Genomic DNA, 19,876 nt, shown 5'->3' on the forward strand with positions numbered 1-19,876 from the left:
CAAAGGGCTTTGGGGGTCTGAGATGATTTTGGGGTCCCCCCCTAACCTGTACCCCCTTCCCCCCCCCCCCAATCGATGGTGCCGCTGGCGCCGAAGGTGGGGGGGGAGGGCCTATAGGGTTTGGAGTGTCTCAAAGGGATTTTGGGGGGGGGGGGACAGAGGGATTTGGGGGGGGCCTAAAAGCTTTTTGGGGGGGTTGGGGGAGCTCAGAGGGTTTTGGGGGTCTCAAAGGGAGTTTGAGGGGGCCCTAAAGGGCTTTAGGGGTCTGAGATGATTTTGGGGTGTCCCCCCACTAACGTGTACCCCCTTTCCCCCCCCCCCCCAGTCAATGGTGCCGCTGGCGCCGAAGGGGGGGGGGGAGGGCCTATAGGGTTTGGAGTGTCTCAAAGGGATTTCGGGGGGGGGGGGACAGAGGGATTTGGGGGGAGCCTAAAAGCTTTTGGGGGGGGTTGGGGGAGCTCAGAGGGTGCTGGGGGTCTCAAAGGGCTTTTGGGGGGTCTCAAAGGGCTTTGGGGGTCTGAGATGATTTTGGGGTCCCCCCACTAATGTGTACCCCCCCCCCCCCCCCCCCCCCAGTCAATGGTGCCGCTGGCGCCGAAGGTGGGGGGGGAGGGCCTATAGGGTTTGGAGTGTCTCAAAGGGATTTTGGGGGGGGGGGGACAGAGGGATTGGGGGGGGGCCTAAAAGCTTTTTGGGGGGGTTGGGGGCGCTCAGAGGGATTTGGGGGTCTCAAAGGGATTTTGGGGGGGGTCTCAAAGGGCTTTAGGGGTCTGAGATGATTTTGGGGGGTCCCCCCACTAATGTGTACCCCCCCCCCCCCCCCCCCTCAGTCAATGGTGCTGCTGGCGCCGAAGGTGGGGGCGGAGGGCCTATAGGGTTTGGAGTGTCTCAAAGGGATTTTGGGGGGGGGGACAGAGGGATTTGGGGGGGGGCCTAAAAGCTTTTTGGGGGGGTTGGGGGAGCTCAGAGGGTTTTGGGGGTCTCAAAGGGAGTTTGAGGGGGCCCTAAAGGGCTTTAGGGGTCTGAGATGATTTTGGGGTGTCCCCCCACTAACGTGTACCCCCTTTCCCCCCCCCCCCCAGTCAATGGTGCCGCTGGCGCCGAAGGTGGGGGGGGAGGGCCTATAGGGTTTGGAGTGTCTCAAAGGGATTTTGGGGGGGGGGACAGAGGGATTTGGGGAGAGCCTAAAAGCTTTCTGGGGGGGTCGGGGGAGCTCAGAGGGATTTGGGGGTCTCAAAGGGATTTTGGGGGGGGTCTCAAAGGGCTTTAGGGGTCTGAGATGATTTTGGGGGGTCCCCCTTACGTGTACCCCTTTCCCCCCCCCCCCCCATTCAATGGTGCTGTTGGCACCGAAGATGGGGGAGGGCCTATAGGGTTTGGAGTGTCTCAAAGGGATTTTGGGGGGGGGGGGACAGAGGGATTTGGGGAGAGCCTAAAAGCTTTTTGGGGGGGTCGGGGGAGCTCAGAGGGATTTGGGGGTCTCAAAGGGATTTTGGGGGGGGTCTCAAAGGGCTTTAGGGGTCTGAGATGATTTTGGGGTCCCCCCCTTACGTGTACCCCCTTTCCCCCCCCCCCATTCAATGGTGCTGTTGGCACCGAAGATGGGGGAGGGCCTATAGGGTTTGGAGTGTCTCAAAGGGATTTTGGGGGGGGGGGACAGAGGGATTTGGGGGGAGCCTAAAAGCTTTTTGGGGGGGTCGGGGGAGCTCAGAGGGATTTGGGGGTCTCAATGGGATTTTGGGGGGGGTCTCAAAGGCTTTTGGGGTTCTCAGATTTTGGGGGGTCCCCCCCTAATGTGTACCCTCTTTTCCCCCCCCCCCCCGCAGTCGATGGTGCTGCTGGCGCCGAAGGTGGGGGAGGGCCGTCGGGGGGGGCAGCTGCTGCGGCTGCTGCTGCGCGTGCAGGGGGGCGACGGCCTCGGACCGCTGCGCTGCAACGCCACCCTCTGCCTGGGGCGCATCGCCCCCCTCCTGCCGCCCGCGGTGAGCACCCCAAAACCCTGCACCCCAAAAAAATACACCCCCGACACCCCCCAAAACCCACACCCCCAAAAATGCACCCCTGGCACCCCCCAGGGACCCAAGAACTGCACCCCCAAAGCTGCACCCCCAAAAATGCACCCCTGACACCCCCAAAAATGCACCCCCGACACCCCCAAAGCTGCACCCCAAAAAATGCACCCCCCAAAATGCATCCCAACAGCACCCCCTGGTGGCCAGAAACTGCACCCCCAAAGCTGCACCCCAAAAATGCACACCCGACACCCCCAAAAATGCACCCCTGACACCTCCCAGGGAGCTGAAAACTGCACCCCCAAACCCGCAACCCAAAAATGCACCCCTGACACCCCCCAGGGACCCAAGAACTGCACCCCCAAAGCTGCACCCCCAAAAATGCACTGCTGACACCCCCCAGGGACCCAAGAACTGCACCCCCAAAGCTGCACCCCCCAAAATACACCCCAGACACCCCCCAAAACCCGCACCCCCAAAAAATGCATCCAAACAGCCCCAAAAGTGCAACCCAACAGTACCCCCTGGGGGACAGAAACTGCACCCCCAAACCTGCACCCCCAAAAATGCACCCCCGACACCCCAAAAATGCACCCCAACAGCACCCCAGGGGGCTGAAAAGTGCACCCCCAAAGCTGCACCCCCAAAAATGCACCCCCAAAAATGCATCCAAACAGCCCCAGAAATGCTCTGGCGAGGGCCCATTTTTGGGGGTTCTGATGGGTTTTTGGGGGTCCTGCGGGGGTTTTTTGGGGTTCTGATGGGTTTTTGGGGTGCTGATGGGTTTTTGGGGTGCCAGGCTCGTTCCAGGGTGCTCCCGGGGGCTCTGGCGAGGGCCCATTTTTGGGGTTCTGAGGGTGGTTTTTGGGGGTTCTGATGGGTTTTTGGGGGTCCTGAGGGTGTTTTTGGGGTTCTGATGGGTTTTTGGGGTTCTGATGGGTTTTTGGGGGTTCTGAGGTGGTTTTTGGGGTGCTGATGTGATTTTGGGGTGCTGCGGTGGTTTTGGGGTGCCAGGCGCGTTCCGGGGTGCTCCCGGGGGCTCTGGCGAGGGCCCGTTTTTGGGGTGCTGAGGTGGTTTTTGGGGGTTCTGATGGGTTTTTGGGGGTCCTGAGGTGGTTTTTGGGGTGCTGATGGGTTTTTGGGGTGCCAGGCGCGTTCCGGGGTGCTCCCGGGGGCTTTGGCAAGGGCCCGTTTTTGGGGTTCTGAGGGTGGTTTTGGGGGTCCTGAGGGTGTTTTTGGGGTGCTGAGGTGGTTTTTGGGGTCCTGAGGTGGTTTTTGGGGGTCCTGATGGGTTTTTGGGGTGCTGATGGGTTTTTGGGGTGCCAGGCGCGTTCCGGGGTGCTCCCGGGGGCTCTGGCGAGGGCCCATTTTTGGGGTGCTGAGGTGGTTTTTGGGGGTTCTGAGGGGTTTTTGGGGGTTCTGAGGTGGTTTTTGGGGGCCCTGAGAGTGTTTTTGGGGTGCTGATGGGTTTTTGGGGTGCTGCGGTGTTTTTGGGGTGCCAGGCGCGTTGCGGGGTGCTCCCAGGGGCTCTGGCGAGGGCCCATTTTTGGGGTGCTGAGGTGGTTTTTGGGGTTCTGAGGTGGTTTTTGGGGGTCCTGAGGGTGTTTTTGGGGTTCTGAGGTGGTTTTTGGGGTCCTGATGTGGTTTTTGGGGTGCTGATGGGTTTTTGGGGTGCCAGGCCCGTTCCGGGGTGCTCCTGGGGGCTCTGGCGAGGGCCCATTTTTGGGGTGCTGAGGTGGTTTTTGGGGGTTCTGAGGGGTTTTTGGGGGTTCTGAGGTGGTTTTTGGGGTTCTGATGGGTTTTTGGGGTGCTGATGGGTTTTTGGGGTGCCAGACCCGTTCCGGGGTGCTCCCGGGGGCTCTGGCGAGGGCCCGTTTTTGGGGTTCTGAGGGTGGTTTTGGGGGTCCTGATGGGTTTTTGGGGGTCCTGAGGTGGTTTTTGGGGTTCTGATGGGTTTTTGGGGTTCTGATGGGTTTTTGGGGTGCTGATGGGTTTTTGGGGTGCCAGGCGCGTTCCGGGGTGCTCCCGGGGGCTCTGGCGAGGGCCCGTTTTTGGGGTTCTGAGGGTGGTTTTGGGGGTTCTGAGGGGTTTTTGGGGGCCCTGAGGTGGTTTTTGGGGGTTCTGATGGGTTTTTGGGGTGCTGCGGTGTTTTTGGGGTGCCAGGCGCGTTCCGGGGTGCTCCCGGGGGCTCTGGCGAGGGCTCATTTTTGGGGTGCTGAGGTGGTTTTTGGGGTTCTGAGGTGGTTTTTGGGGGTCCTGAGGGTGTTTTTGGGGTTCTGAGGTGGTTTTTGGGGTCCTGATGTGGTTTTTGGGGTGCTGATGGGTTTTTGGGGTGCCAGGCGCATTCCGGGGTGCTCCCGGGGGCTCTGGCGAGGGCCCATTTTTGGGGTGCTGAGGTGGTTTTTGGGGGTTCTGAGGGGTTTTTGGGGGCCCTGAGATGGTTTTTGGGGTCCTGAGGTGGTTTTTGGGGTGCTGATGGATTTTTGGGGTGCTGATGGGTTTTTGGGGTGCCAGGCGCGTTCCGGGGTGCTCCCGGGGGCTCTGGCGAGGGCCCGTTTTTGGGGTGCTGAGGTGGTTTTTGGGGGTTCTGATGGGTTTTTGGGGGTTCTGATGGGCTTTTGGGGGCCCTGAGGGTGTTTTTGGGGTTCTGATGGGTTTTTGGGGTGCTGCGGTGTTTTTGGGGTGCCAGGCGCGTTCCGGGGTGCTCCCGGGGGCTCTGGCGAGGGCCCGTTTTTGGGGTGCTGAGGTGGTTTTTGGGGGTTCTGATGGGTTTTTGGGGGTCCTGCGGGGGTTTTTTGGGGTGCTGATGTGGTTTTTGGGGTGCTGAGGTGGTTTTTGGGGTGCCAGGCGCGTTCCGGGGTGCTCCCGGGGGCTCTGGCGAGGGCTCATTTTTGGGGTGCTGAGGTGGTTTTTGGGGTTCTGAGGTGGTTTTTGGGGGTCCTGAGGGTGTTTTTGGGGTTCTGAGGTGGTTTTTGGGGTCCTGATGTGGTTTTTGGGGTGCTGATGGGTTTTTGGGGTGCCAGGCGTGTTCCGGGGTGCTCCCGGGGGCTCTGGCGAGGGCCCATTTTTGGGGTGCTGAGGTGGTTTTTGGTGGTTCTGATGGGTTTTTGGGGGTTCTGATGGGCTTTTGGGGGCCCTGAGGTGGTTTTGGGGGTCCTGATGTGGTTTTTGGGGTGCTGATGGGTTTTTGGGGTGCCAGGCGCGTTCCGGGGTGCTCCCAGGGGCTCTGGCGAGGGCCCATTTTTGGGGTGCTGAGGTGGTTTTTGGGGGTTCTGATGGGGTTTTGGGGGTCCTGAGATGGTTTTTGGGGTCCTGAGGTGGTTTTTGGGGTGCTGATGGATTTTTGGGGTGCTGATGGGTTTTTGGGGTGCCAGGCGCGTTCCGGGGTGCTCCCGGGGGCTCTGGCGAGGGCCCGTTTTTGGGGTTCTGAACTGGTTTTTGGGGGTTCTGATGGGTTTTTGGGGTTCTGAGGTGGTTTTTGGGGTCCTGAGGGTGTTTTTGGGGTGCTGATGTGGTTTTTGGGGTTCTGATGGGTTTTTGGGGTGCTGCGGTGTTTTTGGGGTGCCAGGCGCGTTCCGGGGTGCTCCCGGGGGCTCTGGCGAGGGCCCGTTTTTGGGGTTCTGATGGGTTTTTGGGGGTCCTGAGGTGGTTTTTGGGGGTCCTGAGGGTGTTTTTGGGGTCCTGATGTGGTTTTTGGGGTGCTGCGGTGTTTTTGGGGTGCCAGGCGCGTTCCGGGGTGCTCCTGGGGGCTCTGGCGAGGGCCCATTTTTGGGGTGCTGAGGTGGTTTTTGGGGGTTCTGAGGGGTTTTTGGGGGCCCTGAGGTGGTTTTTGGGGGTTCTGATGGGTTTTTGGGGTGCTGCGGTGTTTTTGGGGTGCCAGGCGCGTTCCGGGGTGCTCCCGGGGGCTCTGGCGAGGGCCCATTTTTGGGGTGCTGAGGTGGTTTTTGGGGGTTCTGAGGGGTTTTTGGGGGTTCTGAGGTGGTTTTTGGGGTTCTGATGGGTTTTTGGGGTGCTGATGGGTTTTTGGGGTGCTGCGGTGTTTTTGGGGTGCCAGGCGCGTTCCGGGGTGCTCCTGGGGGCTCTGGCGAGGGCCCATTTTTGGGGTGCTGAGGTGGTTTTTGGGGGTTCTGAGGGGTTTTTGGGGGCCCTGAGGTGGTTTTTGGGGGTTCTGATGGGTTTTTGGGGTGCTGCGGTGTTTTTGGGGTGCCAGGCGCGTTCCGGGGTGCTCCCGGGGGCTCTGGCGAGGGCCCATTTTTGGGGTGCTGAGGTGGTTTTTGGGGGTTCTGAGGGGTTTTTGGGGGTTCTGAGGTGGTTTTTGGGGTTCTGATGGGTTTTTGGGGTGCTGATGGGTTTTTGGGGTGCCAGGCGCGTTGCGGGGTGCTCCCGGGGGCTCTGGCGAGGGCCCATTTTGGGGGTGCTGAGGTGGTTTTTGGGGGTTCTGAGGGGTTTTTGGGGGTCCTGAGGGTGTTTTTGGGGTCCTGATGGGATTTTGGGGTGCTGATGGGTTTTTGGGGTGCCAGGCGCGTTCCGGGGTGCTCCCGGGGGCTCTGGCGAGGGCCCATTTTTGGGGTTCTGAGGTGGTTTTTGGGGGTTCTGAGGGGTTTTTGGGGGTCCTGAGGTGGTTTTTGGGGTGCTGATGGGTTTTTGGGGTGCTGATGGGTTTTTGGGGTGCCAGGTGCGTTGCGGGGTGCTCCCGGGGGCTCTGGCGAGGGCCCATTTTTGGGGTGCTGAGGTGGTTTTTGGGGGTCCTGAGGGGTTTTTGGGGGTCCTGAGGGTGTTTTTGGGGTTCTGAGGTGGTTTTTGGGGTCCTGATGTGGTTTTTGGGGTGCTGATGGGTTTTTGGGGTGCCAGGCGTGTTCCGGGGTGCTCCCGGGGGCTCTGGCGAGGGCCCATTTTTGGGGTGCTGAGGTGGTTTTTGGGGGTTCTGAGGGTTTTTTTGGGGTTCTGATGGGGTTTTGGGGGTCCTGAGGGTGTTTTTGGGGGTCCTGATGTGGTTTTTGGGGTGCTGATGGGTTTTTGGGGTGCCAGGCGCGTTCCGGGGTGCTCCCGGGGGCTCTGGCAAGGGCCCATTTTGGGGGTTCTGATGTGTTTTTGGGGGTCCTGAGGTGGTTTTTGGGGTGCTGATGTGTTTTTGGGGTGCTGATGGGTTTTTGGGGTGCCAGGCGCGTTGCGGGGTGCTCCCGGGGGCTCTGGCGAGGGCCCATTTTTGGGGTACTGAGGTGGTTTTTGGGGGTTCTGAGGGTTTTTTTTGGGGTTCTGATGGGTTTTTGGGGTCCTGAGGTGGTTTTTGGGGTGCTGAGGTGGTTTTTGGGGTGCTGATGGGTTTTTGGGGTGCCAGGCCCGTTCCGGGGTGCTCCCGGGGGCTCTGGCGAGGGCCACGCGGGACCCTTTTCCGCCCACGCGTTGCGCGGCCGTCGCCGCCTTCGCCGCCGCTCGCGGCGTTTTCTCCGCGCGGGATTTGGCCCTTCGGGTTCTGCCGCCGCTCTGCGCTCTCACCGACGACCCCGACCCCGGCGTCAAGGCCCAGGTTTGGGGGTACCCCCCCCTTGGGGGGTTGGGGGGTCCCCAATGGGGGTTTGGGGGTCCCCAGTGGGGGTTTGGGGGGGGATAAGGGGGGGTTTGGGAGTCCCCAGTGGGGGTTTGGGGGGGATAAGGGGGGTTTTGGGGGTCCTCACTGGGGTTTGGGGGTCCCCAATGGGATTTAGGGGGTCCCCCCTTGGGCTTTGGGGGGTCCTCACTGGGGTTTAGGGGGATAAGGGGGGGTTTGGGGGTCCCCAGTGGAGGTTTTGGGGGTCCCCAATGGGGGTTTGGGGGGGATAAGGGGGGTTTTGGGGGTCCCCAATGGGGGTTTGGGGGGGATAAGGGGGGTTTTGGGGGTCTCCACTGGGGTTTGGGGGGTCCTCACTGGGGTTTAGGGGGATAAGGGGGGGTTTGGGGGTCCCCCGTGGGAGTTTGAGGGGGATAAGGGGGGTTTTGGGGGTCCCCAGTGGGAGTTTGAGGGGGATAATGGGGGTTTTGGGGGTCCCCAATGGGAGTTTGAGGGGGATAAGGGGGGTTTTGGGGGTCCTCACTGGGGTTTGGGGGTTCCCCAATGGGGTTTGGAGGCGATAATGGGGGTTTTGGGGGTCTCCACTGGGGTTTGGGGGGTCCTCACTGGGGTTTAGGGGGATAAGGGGGGGTTTTGGGGGTCCCCCGTGGGAGTTTGAGGGGGATAAGGGGGGTTTTTGGGGGTCCCCAGTGGGGGTTTGGGGGGGATAAGGGGGGGTTTGGGGGTCCCCAATGGGGTTTGGGGGAGATAAGGGGGGGTTTGGGGGTCCCCAGTGGGGTTTTGGGGATTCCCAATGGGGTTTGGGAGGGATAAGGGGGGTTTTGGGGGTCCCCACTGGGGTTTTGGGGGGATAAGGGGGGTCTTGGGGGGGATAAGGGGGGTTTGGGGGTCCCCAATGGGGGTTTGGGGTCCTCACTGGGTTTTGGGGGGTCCCCCATGGGGGTTTGGGGGGGATAAGGGGCTTTTGGGGGTCCCCAGTGGGGGTTTGGGGGGCATAAAAGGGGCTTTAGGGAGGATAAGGGGGGTTTTGGGGGTCCTCACTGGGGTTTGGGGGTCCCCTCTTGGGGTTTGCGGGGTCCTCAATGGGGTTTTGGGGGTCCCCACAGGGGTTTGGGGGTCCCCCTTTGGGCTTTGGGGGGTCCTCACTGGGCTTTGGGGGGGATAAGGGGGGTTTTGGGGGTCCCCAATGGGGTTTGGGGGGGATAAGGGGGGGTTTGGGGGTCCCCAATGGGGGTTTGGGGGGGATAAGGGGGGGTTTGGGCGTCCCCTCTTGGGGTTTGGGGATCCCCAATAGGGTTTTGGGGGTCCCCACAGGGGTTTGGGGGTCCCCCTTTGGACTTTAAGGGGTCCCCACTGGGGTTTTGGGGATCCCCGATGGGGTTTGGAGGGTCCCCAATGGGGGTTTGGGGGGATAAAGGGGGTTTTGGGGGTCCCCACTGGGGTTTGAGGCCCTCCCCTTGGAATTTGGGGGTCCCCACTGGGGCTTGGGGATCCCCAATAGGGTTTTGGGGGTCCTCACTGGGGTTTGGGGGTCCCCAATAGGGTTTTGGGGGTCCCCACAGGAGTTTGGGGGGTCCCCCTTTGGGCTTTGGAGGGTCCCCAATGGGGTTTGGGGGAGATAAGGTTTTTTTTGGGGTCCCCTATGGGGGTTCGGGGGGGCTCTGGGGGGGTTTGGGGTCCCCTATGGGGTTTTGGTGTCCCCTATGGGGTTTCGGGGGGGCTCTGGGGGGGTTTTGGGGTCCCCTATGGGGGTTCGGGGGGGTTCTGGCGGGGTTTGGGGCCCCTCAGGGTTCGGGGGGGCTCTGGGGGGGTTTGGGGTCCCCTATGGAGGTTCGGAGGGGCTCTGGGGGAGGTTGGGGTCCCCTATGGGGTTTTGGGGGTCCCTATGGAGGTTCGGAGGGGCACTGGGGGGGGTTTGGGGTCCCCTATGGGGTTTTTGGGGTCCCCTATGGGGTTTTGGGGGGGCTCTGGGGGGTTTTGGGGTCCCTCACTCAGTGCCCCCCCCCAGGCCATTCGCGCCATCCGCAGTTTCCTGGATCACCTCGAGGCGGCGCCGGAGAGCGCAGGGAGCCCCGAGGGGGGTAAAAACGGGGGGGGGGGGGCAGGATTGGGGGGGGCAAAATGGGGGGGAAGGAATTGGGGGGGTCAGGAGTTGGGGGGGTAAAATGGGTGTCAAAATGGGGGTGAAAATGGGGGTGAAGGAATTGGGGGGGCAAAATGGGGGGGCAGGAATTAGGGGGGTCAAAATGGGGGGAAGGAATTGGGGGAGCAAAATGGGGGGGCAGAAATTGGGGGGCTCAAAATGGATGGGGTCAAAATGGGGGTGAAAGTGGGGGGGAAGGAATTGGGGGGGTCGAAAGGGGGGGGAAGGAATTAGGGGGGTCAAAATGGGGGGGGGCAGGAATTGGGGGGGTCAAAATGGGGGTGAAAATGGGGGGGAAGGAATTGGGGGGTCAAAATGGGGGGGCAGGAATTGGGGTAAAATGGGGGTCAAAATGGGGGTGAAAGTGGGGGGAAGGAATTGGGGGGGTCAAAATGGGGCAGGAATTGGGGGGTCAAAATTTGGGGGTCAAAATGGGGGTGAAAGTGGGGGGAAGGAATTGGGGGGGTCAAAATGGGGGGGCAGGAATTAGGGGGGGTCAAAATGGGGGTGAAAGTGGGGGGAAGGAATTGGGGGGTCAAAACGGGAGGGCAGGAATTGGGGGGGTCAAAATGGGGGGGTGAAAACGGGGGGGCTCAAAATTTGGGGGTCAAAATGGGGGTGAAGGGGGGGTGAAGGAATTGGGGGGGTCAAAATGGGGGTGAAGGAATTGGGGGGGCAAAATGGGGGGGTCAGGAATTGGGGGGGCAAAACGGGGGTAAAAGTGGGGGGGCAGGAATTGGGGGGTCAAAATGGGGGTGAAAAGGGGGGGGCAGGAATTGGGGGGGTCAAAATGGGGGGTTTAAAATGGGGTAAGAACGGGGGGGGAGATTTGGGGGTGGTGTCACTTTTGGGGGGTCCATAACTGCCCCCCCCCCCCTGTGCAGCGCCCCCCGGTGGAGGCGCGGGGGGGGGCGCTTTGGGCGCCGCCGTCTCGTGGGCCGTCAGCGCCATCACCGCGCGGATCATGGGGGGAGAAGGGGCCCCCCCGGGAACCCCCCCGGCACCCCAAAAAGGTGAGGGGACCCCCAAACACCCCCCCAACCCCAATACCCCCCCGGCACCCCAAAAAAGTGAGGGGAACCCCAAACACCCCCCAACCCAAATAAACCCCCCGGGACCCCCCCGGCACCCCAAAAAGGTGAGGGGACCCCCAAACACCCCCCCAACCCCAATACCCCCCCGGCACCCCAAAAAGGTGAGGGGAACCCCAAACACCCCCCAACCCAAATAAACCCCCCGGGACCCCCCCGGCACCCCAAAAAGGTGAGGGGACCCCCAAACACCCCCCCAACCCCAATACCCCCCCGGCACCCCAAAAAAGTGAGGGGAACCCCAAACACCCCCCAACCCAAATAAACCCCCCGGGACCCCCCCGGCACCCCAAAAAGGTGAGGGGAACCCCAAACACCCCCCCAACCCAAATACCCCCCCCGGCACCCCAAAAAGGTGAGGGGAACCCCAAACACCCCCCAACCCCAATACCCCCCCCCAGGACCCCCCCCGGCACCCCAAAAAGGTGAGGGGAACCCCAAACCCCCCCCAACCCAAATAACCCCCCCCGGGACCCCCCCCGGCACCCCAAAAAGGTGAGGGGACCCCCAAACCCCCCCCAACCCCAATACCCCCCCGGGACCCCCCCCGGCACCCCAAAAAGGCGAGGGGACCCCCAAACCCCCCCCCAATACCCCCCCTAAAAGGTGAGGGGACCCCCAAACCCCCCCCCAAAATGTGAGGGGTCCCCAAACTCCCCCCCAAGGACCCCCAAAAGGTGAGGGGACCCCCAAACCCCCCCCCCCAGGACCCCCCCAAAAGGTGAGGGGACCCCAAACCCCTCCAATACCCCCCGCAAAAACGTGAGGGGACCCCAAATCCCCCCCCTGGACCCTCAGTGCCCCCCCCAGCACCCCCAAATCCCCCCCTGGACCCTCAGTGCCCCCCCAGCACCCCCAAATCCCTCCCAACACCCCAAAATCCCCCCCTGAACCCTCAGTGCCCCCCCCCAGCACCCCCAAATCCCCCCCCGGACCCCCAAATCCCCCCCTGGACCCTCAGTGCCCCCCCCAGCACCCCCAAATCCCTCCCAACACCCCAAAATCCCCCCCCCAGACCCCAAAATCCCCCCCAAACCCACAGTTTCCCCCCCCCCCATCAGAGGGGTCCCCCTGACCACCCCCCCCCCCATCTTTTCACCTCTGTTCCCCCCCCCCCAGAGCCCCCCCAAGAGGCGCCCCCCTCCGAGGAGCCCCCCCCGCAGGACCCCGACGGCTGGGACGATTGGGGGAGCCTCGAGGTGAGGGGGGGGGCACCCCCACAATTTGGGGGGGGTGGGGGTCACATTTGGAGGTGGGGGGGTGCATTTTAGGGAAGGGGGGGCACACATTTTGGGGGGGCCATGTCCCATGTAATGACCCCCCCCCCCTTTTCCAGGACATGGAGCCCCCCCCGAGCTCCCCCCCCCCCCAACAGCCAAGAAGATGGGGGACCCCCCCCAGAGCCCCCCCCACCGGACCCCCCCTCCTCCCCTCCTGCCCCCCCACAACCCGAGGACGGGGATTGGGGGGTGGGGGGGGAGTGGGGCAGCGACGACGCTTGGGAGGCTCTGCCCCCCCCCACAGGTGAGAACCCCCCCTGAACCCCCTCTTTGGGACTCCTCTGCCCCCCCTTCCTGAACCCCCTCTTTGGGGCTCCTCTGCCCCCCCCAATGGGTGAGACCCCCCCAAACCCCCTCTTTGGGGCTCTTCTGACCCCCAATGGGTGAGACCCCCCCCGAACCCCCTCTTTGGGGCTCCTCTGTCCCCCCCATGGGTGAGACCCCCCCCGAACCCTCTCTTTGGGACTCCTCTGCCCCCCCCAATGGGTGAGACCTCCCCCGAACCCCCTCTTTGGGGCTCCTCTGTCCCCCCCCACCCCGAACCCCCTCTTTCTTTGGGGCTCCCCTGTACCCCCCTCACCCCATTTCCCCCCCCCCCCAGAGCCGCCCCCCTCGGCCTCGCGGCGCCCAGAGCCGAAGCGTCGCGGGGCTCCTCGTGGCCCCCCCAAACTGGGCCCCCCCAAACTGGGGGCGCGGAAACGGGACTGAAGGGGAGAAGGAAGAGAGGAGGAATAAAGGCCGCCAACAGCCAATGGAGATTTACTGGGGGGGGGGGCGGTCACGTGGCGAAGTGGGCGTGGCGGGACCGATCACGTGGTGCGGTGGGACCGATCACGTGGTAAAGGGGCGGGATCGGGATGGGTCACGTGGTGAAGGGGGCGTGGCAGGAGCGATCACGTGGCAAAGCGGGCGGGATCGGGATAGGTCACGTGGCGAAGGGGGCGTGGTGGAAGCGATCACGTTGTATAGGGGATGGATCGGTATAGGTCACGTGACGAAAGCGTGGTGGAAGTGATCACGTGTCGGAGTGGGCGTGGTGGGTGAATCACGTGGTCGAGTGGGCGTGGTTGGAACGATCACGTGGTAAAGAAGGGGCGGAATCGGGATGGGTCACATGGGGAAGTGGGCGTGGTGGGAGTGATCACGTGGCGAAGCGGGCGAGGTCGGCATAGGTCACGTGGCGAAATGGGCGTGGTTGAAGTGATCACGTGGCATAGGGGAGGGATCTGGATAGGTCACGTGGCAGAGTGGGCGTGGTGGGAGCGATCACGTGGTAAAGAAGGGGCGGGATCAGGACGGGTCACGTGGGGAAGTGGGTGTGGTGGGAGCGATCACGTGGCGAAGCGGGCGGGATCGGGATAGGTCACGTGGTGAAATAAGCGTGGTGGAAGCGATCACGTGGTATAGGGGCGGGAGCGGGATGGGTCACGTGGCGCAGTGGGCGTGGTGGAAGCGATCACGTGGTATGGGGCGGGACCGGGATGGTCACGTGGCGAAGTGGGCGTGGTGGGAGCGATCACGCGGTCACAAGTAGGCGGGAACGCGGCGCTGTGTCACGTGGTGTTGGGGGGGATGTGGGCGCGCGCCGGAGTCACGTGAGGGCGGCGTCACGTGACGCCGCGATGGCTGACGGGGGGGGGCGGAGGCGCCGGGAGGTAAAAGGAGGGGGAGGGGGTAATAAGGGGGGGCCAAAAAGGGGAGGGGGTAAAAATGGGGGGGTCCTAATGCCCCCCTCCCCGCCCCCCCTCAGGACCCCTCTGTGCGGCTCTCGAAGAAGCTGAGCTATGTCCTCCGCCATGGGGCGACCGCCGTGGGGCTGAGCATGGGGCCCGGTGTGTGGGGGACCCCCGGACCCATAACTGCCCCCCCGGACCCATAACTGCCCCCTTGGGACACCTCAGACTCACAACTGCCCCCTTTCCCCCCCTAAATGCCCCCTGGGACCCCCATTGCCCCCCAAATGCCCCCTTTCCCCCCCCTAAATGCCCCCTGGGACCCCCATTGCCCCCCAAATGCCCCCTTTCCCCCCCTAAATGCCCCCTGGGACCCCCATTGCCCCCCAAATGCCCCCTTTCCCCCCCTAACTGCCCCCTGGGACCCCCATTGCCCCCCAACTGCCCCCTTTCCCCCTCCCAACTGCCCCCTGGGACCCCCATTGCCCCCCAAATGCCCCCTTTCCCCCTCCCAACTGCCCCCTGGGACCCCCATTGCCCCCCAAATGCCCCCTTTCCCCCCCAAATGCCCCCTGGGACCCCCATTGCCCCCCAAATGCCCCCTTTCCCCCCATAAATGCGCCCTGGGACCCCCATTGCCCCCCAAATGCCCCCTTTCCCCCCCCAAATGCCCCCTGGGACCCCCATTGCCCCCCAAATGCCCCCTTTCCCCCCCAAAATGCCCCCTGAGACCCCCATTGCCCCCCAACTGCCCCCTTTCCCCCCCAAAATGCCCCCTGGGACCCCCATTGCCCCCCAACTGCCCCCTTTCCCCCCCAAAATGCCCCCTTTCCCCCCCAAAATGCCCCCTGAGACCCCCATTGCCCCCCAAATGCCCCCTTTCCCCCCCTAAATGCCCCCTGGGACCCCCATTGCCCCCCCAAGAACCCCCCTTCCCCCACTAAGTGCCCCCTGGGACCCCCATTGCCCCCCAAATGCCCCCTTTTCCCCCCTAAATGCCCTTTGGGACCCCCATTGCCCCCCCAAGTACCCTTCTGTTCCCCCTAAATGCCCCCTGGGACCCCTATTGCCCCCCAACTGCCCCCTTTCCCCTCCCCCCCCCCCCAACTTGTGGGTTTTGGGGTGCAGACGGCTTTGCTGAGGTGGGGGCTCTGCTGGCGCTCCCCCTCTTTGCGGGGGTCTCGGAGGACGACGTGCGTCGGGTGGTCGGGGGGGACCCCAAAGGGCGCTTCACGCTGCGCCCCCACCCGCTGCGCATCCGCGCCAACCAGGGGCACTCCCTGCCGGTAAGGGGGGGACGGGGGGCATTTGGGGGGCCCAGGGGGTATTTGGGGGGCTGGGGGGGGTTCCAGGGGGTATTTGGGGGGGTCCTAGGGGGTATTGGGGGGGCTGGGGGGTCCCAGGGGGTATTTGGGGGGGTCCTAGGGGGTATTTGGGGGGCTGGGGGGGTCTCAGGGTGTATTTTGGGGGGCTGGGGGGGGCCCCAGGGGGTATTTGGGGGTTCAAAGGGGGTATTTGGGGGGTTCAAAGGGGCATTTGGGGGATTCCAGTGAGTATTTGAGGGGTTCAAAGGGGCATTTGGGGGTTCAAAGGGGGCATTTGGGGGATTCCAGTGAGTATTTGGGGGTTCCAGTGGGTATTTGGGGGTTTTCAGGAGGTATTTGGGGGTTCCAGTGGGTATTTGTGGGGTTCCAGTGGGTATTTGTGGGGTTCCAGGGGGTATTTGGGTGTTCCAGGGGGCATTTGGGGGCTCCAGTGGGTATTTGGGGGTTCAAAGGGGGTATTTAGGGGTTCAAATGGAGTATTTGGGGGTCCCAGTGAGTATTTGGGGGTCCCAGTGGGTATTTGGGGGTTCCAGTGGGTATTTGGGGGTCCCAGTGAGTATTTGGGGGTCCCAGTGGGTATTTGGGGGTTCCAGTGGGTATCTGGGAGTTCCAGTGGGTATTTGGGGGTTCCAGTGGGTATTTGGGGGTCCCAGTGGGTATTTGGGGCGTTCCAGTGAGTATTTGGGTGTTCCAGTGGGTACTTGTGGGGTTCCAGTGGGTATTTGTGGGGTTCCAGGGGGCATTTGGGGGCTCAAGTGGGTATTTGGGGGTTCAAAGGGGGTATTTAGGGGTTCAAATGGAGTATTTGGGGGTTCCAGTGGGTATTTGGGGGTTCAAAGGGGATATTTGGGGGAGTCCAGTGGGTATTTGGGGGTTCAAATGGAGTATTTGGGGGTCCCAGTGGGTATTTGGGGGGTTCCAGTGAGTATTTGGGGGTTCCAGTGGGTATTTGGGGGGTTCCAGGGGGTATTTGGGTGTTCCAGGGGGCATTTGGGGGCTCCAGTGGGTATTTGGGGGGTTTAAAGGGGCATTTTTGGGTTCAAAGGGGGTATTTGGGGGTTCCAGGGGGGTATTTGGGGGTCCCAGTGGGTATTTGGGGGTTCCCGGGGTGTTTATCTTGGGGGTGTCTGTGTTTTGGGGTGCAGGTGCCGCTGCTGGAGCTGCGGGCGCTTTCCCCCCCCGCGCTGCCCCCCACTCTCGCGCACGGGACGCGGCGGCGCCGATGGCCCCAAATCCGCCGCGAAGGGCTATCGGTTATGGGCAGAAACCACATCCACCTGGCGGGGGGGGTGCCCGGGGACCCCCCTCTGTGCAGTGGTGAGACCCCACCCCGAAAACAACCGCCGACACCCCCAAACAACACAGGGACCCCCAAAACACCACAGACACCCCCGAACAACACAGGGACCCCAAAACCACATCCACCTGGCGGGGGGGCGGCCCGGGGGACCCCCCCCTCTGTGCAGTGGTCAGACCCAACCCCAAGAACAACCGCCACACCCCCGAACACCACAGGGACTCCAAAACCACATCCACCTGGCGGGGGGGGTGCCCGGGGACCCCCCTCTGTGCAGTGGTCAGACCCAACCCTGAAAACAACCACAGACACCCCCAAACAACACAGGGACCCCCAAAACACCACAGACACCCCAAAACACCACAGAGACCCCAAAACCACATCCACCTGGCGGGGGGGGTGCCCGGGGGACCCCCCCTCTGGGCAGTGGTCAGACCCAACCCCAAGAACAACCGCCACCACCCCCGAACGCCACAGGGACTCCAAAACCACATCCACCTGGCGGGGGGGGTGCCCGGGGACCCCCCTCTGCGCAGTGGTCAGACCCCACCCCGAAAACTACCGCCGACACCCCCAAACAACACAGGGACCCCCAAAACCCCACAGACACCCCAAAACACCACAGAGACCCCAAAACCACATCCACTTGGCGGGGGGGGTGCCCGGGGACCCCCCCCTGCGCAGTGGTCAGACCCAACCCCAAGAACAACCGCCACAACCCCGAACACCACAGGTACCCCAAAAACCCCACAGACACCCCAAAACACCACAGAGACCCCTAAACCCCACAGAGACCCCCAAAACCCCACAGAGACCCCCAAAATACCACAAAGACCCCCCAAACCCCCCACGCAGACCCCAAAAACCCCCACAGAGACCCCCCCCAAAGACCCCCAAAACACCACAGAGACCCCCCAATACCCTCCTTGAGACCCCCAAAACCCCACGGAGATGTCCAAAACACCCCCACAGAGACCCCAAAACCCCACAGACCCCCCGTAATCCCCAAAACCCCACAGAGACCCCCAAAATACCACAGAGACCCCCCCCGAAACCCCCAAACCCCCACAGAGACCCCCCCCCGAGACCCCTAAAACCCCACAGAGACCCCCAAACCCCACAGAGACCCCCAAAACCCCACAGAGACCCTCAAAACCCCCCACAGAGACCCCCCCCGAGACCCCGAAAACCCCACAGAGACCCCCAAAATACCACAAAGACCCCCCCAGAACCCACCTGGAGACCCCCAAAACCCCCCACAGAGACCCCCAAAATACCACAGAGATTCCCCCCAAAACCCCCCTGGAGACCCCCAAAACCCCCACAGAGGACCCCCCCCAAGACCCCCAAAACCCCACAGAGACCCCCCAAAAGCCCCTGAGCCCCCCGAAAACTCCCACAACCCCCCAGAGACCCCCAACTACCCTCCCTGAGACCCCCAAAACCCCCACAGAGACCCCTAAAACCCCACAGAGACCTCCTGAGCCCCCCCTGAACACCCCCAAATCCCTCCGGGTACCCCCTGAACACCTCCAAATCCCCCCGAGCCCCTCCTGAACACCCCAAAATCCCCCTGAGCCCCCCCGAACACCCCCAAATCCCTCTGGGTACCCCCCTGAACACCCCCAAATCCCCCTGAGCCCCTCCTGAAGACCCCCAAATCCCCCCAAGACCCCCCTAAACACCCCCAAATCCCTCTGGGTACCCCCCGAACCACCAAATCCCCCTGAGCTCCCCCTGAACACCCCCAAATCCCTCTGGGTACCCCCCTGAACCCCCAAATCCTCCCGAGCTCCCCCTGAACACCCCCAAATCCCTCCGGGTACCCCCTGAACACCCCCAAATCCCCCTGAGCCCCCCCTGAACACCCCCAAATCCCTCCGGGTACCCCCTGAACACCCCCAAATCCCCCTGAGCCCCCCCTGAACACCCCCAAATCCCTCCGGGTACCCCCTGAACACCCCCAAATCCCCCCGAGCCCCCCCTGAACACCCCCAAATCCCTCTGGGTACCCCCCTGAACCCCCAAATCCCCCCCAGGGATTCGAGCTCCCCCTGAACACCCCCAAATCCCTCTGGGTACCCCCTGAACCCCCAAATCCCCCCGAGACCCCTCTGAACACCCCCAAATCCCTCCGGGTACCCCCTGAACACCCCCAAATCCCCCCGAGCCCCCCCTGAACACCCCCAAATCCCTCTGGGTACCCCCTGAACCCCCAAATCCCCCCGAGACCCCCCTGAACACCCCCAAATCCCTCTGGGTACCCCCCTGAACCCCCAAATCCCCCCCAGGGATCCGAGCGGACTCCGAGATCGTTATCTTCATCGATGGCCCCGCAGCGATCGCCGGTGAGGGGGGGGGCACCGGGATTTGGGGGTACAGGGGGGGTTCAGAAGGTTGGGGGGGGGTGTCCCAGTGTTTGGGGGTGCAAAGGGGGGGGCAAAGAGGATTTGGGGGTTCAGAGGGGGATTTGAAGATTTGGGGGGGCATTGGAGGTCTGTGGGGTTTGGGGGTTCAGGGAGGATTTTGGGGGTCTCATAAGCACTGTGTGTGTGTGTCCCCCCCCCCCAAAGCGGGGATCCCCTTTTTTCTCTCAGCAAATGGGGTGATCCTCAGTCCGGGGGACTCCAATGCCACCATCCCCCCCCGATTCTTCCGGAGTGTTCTACAGCTGCGGCCGCACCGTAAGGGGGGGGCAAAAAAAAGGGGGGGCAAAGAAGAGGTTTTGGGGGGCAAACATGGCGGTTTGGGGGAGAAAAGGAGGTTTTGGGGGGCAAAAAGGGGGTTTTGGGGGGCAAAAAGGGGGGTTTGGGGGAGAAAAGGAGGTTTTGGGGGGCAAAAAGGGGGGTTTGGGGGAGAAAAGGAGGTTTTGGGGGGCAAAAAGGGGGGTTTGGGGGAGAAAAGGAGGTTTTGGGGGGCAAAAAGGGGGGTTTGGGGGGCAAAAAGGGGGGTTTGGGGGAGAAAAGGAGGTTTTGGGGGGCAAAAAGGGGGGTTTGGGGGGCAAAAAGGGGGGTTTGGGGGGCAAAAAGGGGGTTTGGGGGAGAAAAGGAGGTTTTGGGGGGCAAAAAGGGGGTTTGGGGGAGAAAAGGAGGTTTTGGGGGGCAAAAAGGGGGGTTTGGGGGAGAAAAGGGGGTTTTGGGGGGCAGAAAGGGGGTTTTGGGGTAACAGGAGCTTTATTGGCCCCCCCCCAGGGTGTGAACTGCCTTTGGGGGGGCCCCAGGAGGGGGGGGGGGACGACCCCCCTGAACCCCAATAAAGGATTCGCTGCTGTGAATGCGTTGTGTGATTATGGGGGGGCAAATATTGGGGGGCAATAAGGGGTTATGGGGGGGCAATAAGGGGTTTGGGGGGCAATAAGGGGATTTGGGGGGCAATAAGGGGTTTGGGGGGCAATAAGGGGTTTGGGGGGGCAATAAGGGGTTATGGGGGGGCAATAAGGGGTTATGGGGGGCAATAAGGGGTTTGGGGGGCAATAAGGGGTTATGGGGGCAATAAGGGGTTATGGGG

The 19,876-nt window shown here is 62.8% G+C and overlaps 2 protein-coding genes across 4 annotated transcripts in view; both read left to right on the forward strand.

The window, feature by feature from the left end:
• The window catches only part of SCYL1 (SCY1 like pseudokinase 1), a 30,594-nt gene extending 17,788 nt beyond the window's left edge, over positions 1–12,806 (forward strand). The window contains 8 exon segments of the mRNA XM_054052466.1: positions 1,827–1,982; positions 7,351–7,539; positions 9,569–9,641; positions 10,588–10,716; positions 11,914–11,993; positions 12,131–12,159; positions 12,161–12,318; positions 12,676–12,806. Coding sequence (XP_053908441.1) covers positions 1,827–1,982; positions 7,351–7,539; positions 9,569–9,641; positions 10,588–10,716; positions 11,914–11,993; positions 12,131–12,159; positions 12,161–12,318; positions 12,676–12,782 — 921 coding nt within the window. The 3' untranslated portion in view covers positions 12,783–12,806.
• A 711-nt stretch (positions 12,807–13,517) lies between these two features.
• TRPT1 (tRNA phosphotransferase 1) lies at positions 13,518–19,643 on the forward strand. Of its 3 annotated transcripts, none has more exons than XM_054052536.1 (7): positions 13,518–13,537; positions 13,825–13,906; positions 14,876–15,033; positions 16,218–16,389; positions 18,661–18,717; positions 18,943–19,053; positions 19,561–19,643. In XM_054052536.1, exons 2-7 carry the CDS (start codon positions 13,897–13,899, stop codon positions 19,623–19,625), a joined length of 573 nt encoding a protein of 190 aa, XP_053908511.1. In that variant the 5' UTR covers positions 13,518–13,537; positions 13,825–13,896; the 3' UTR covers positions 19,626–19,643. The 3 variants fall into 3 exon arrangements, with proteins under 3 accessions (XP_053908511.1, XP_053908509.1, XP_053908510.1); XM_054052534.1 differs by lacking the exon at positions 13,518–13,537 and adding an exon at positions 13,622–13,729; XM_054052535.1 differs by lacking the exon at positions 13,518–13,537 and adding an exon at positions 13,622–13,729 and having other exon boundaries at positions 18,967–19,053.
• Positions 19,644–19,876: the final 233 nt, after the last annotated feature.

The sequence above is a fragment of the Cuculus canorus genome, chromosome 34 (genome assembly GCF_017976375.1).
Source record: "Cuculus canorus isolate bCucCan1 chromosome 34, bCucCan1.pri, whole genome shotgun sequence".
In the NCBI taxonomy this organism is placed as follows: Eukaryota; Metazoa; Chordata; class Aves; order Cuculiformes; family Cuculidae; genus Cuculus; species Cuculus canorus.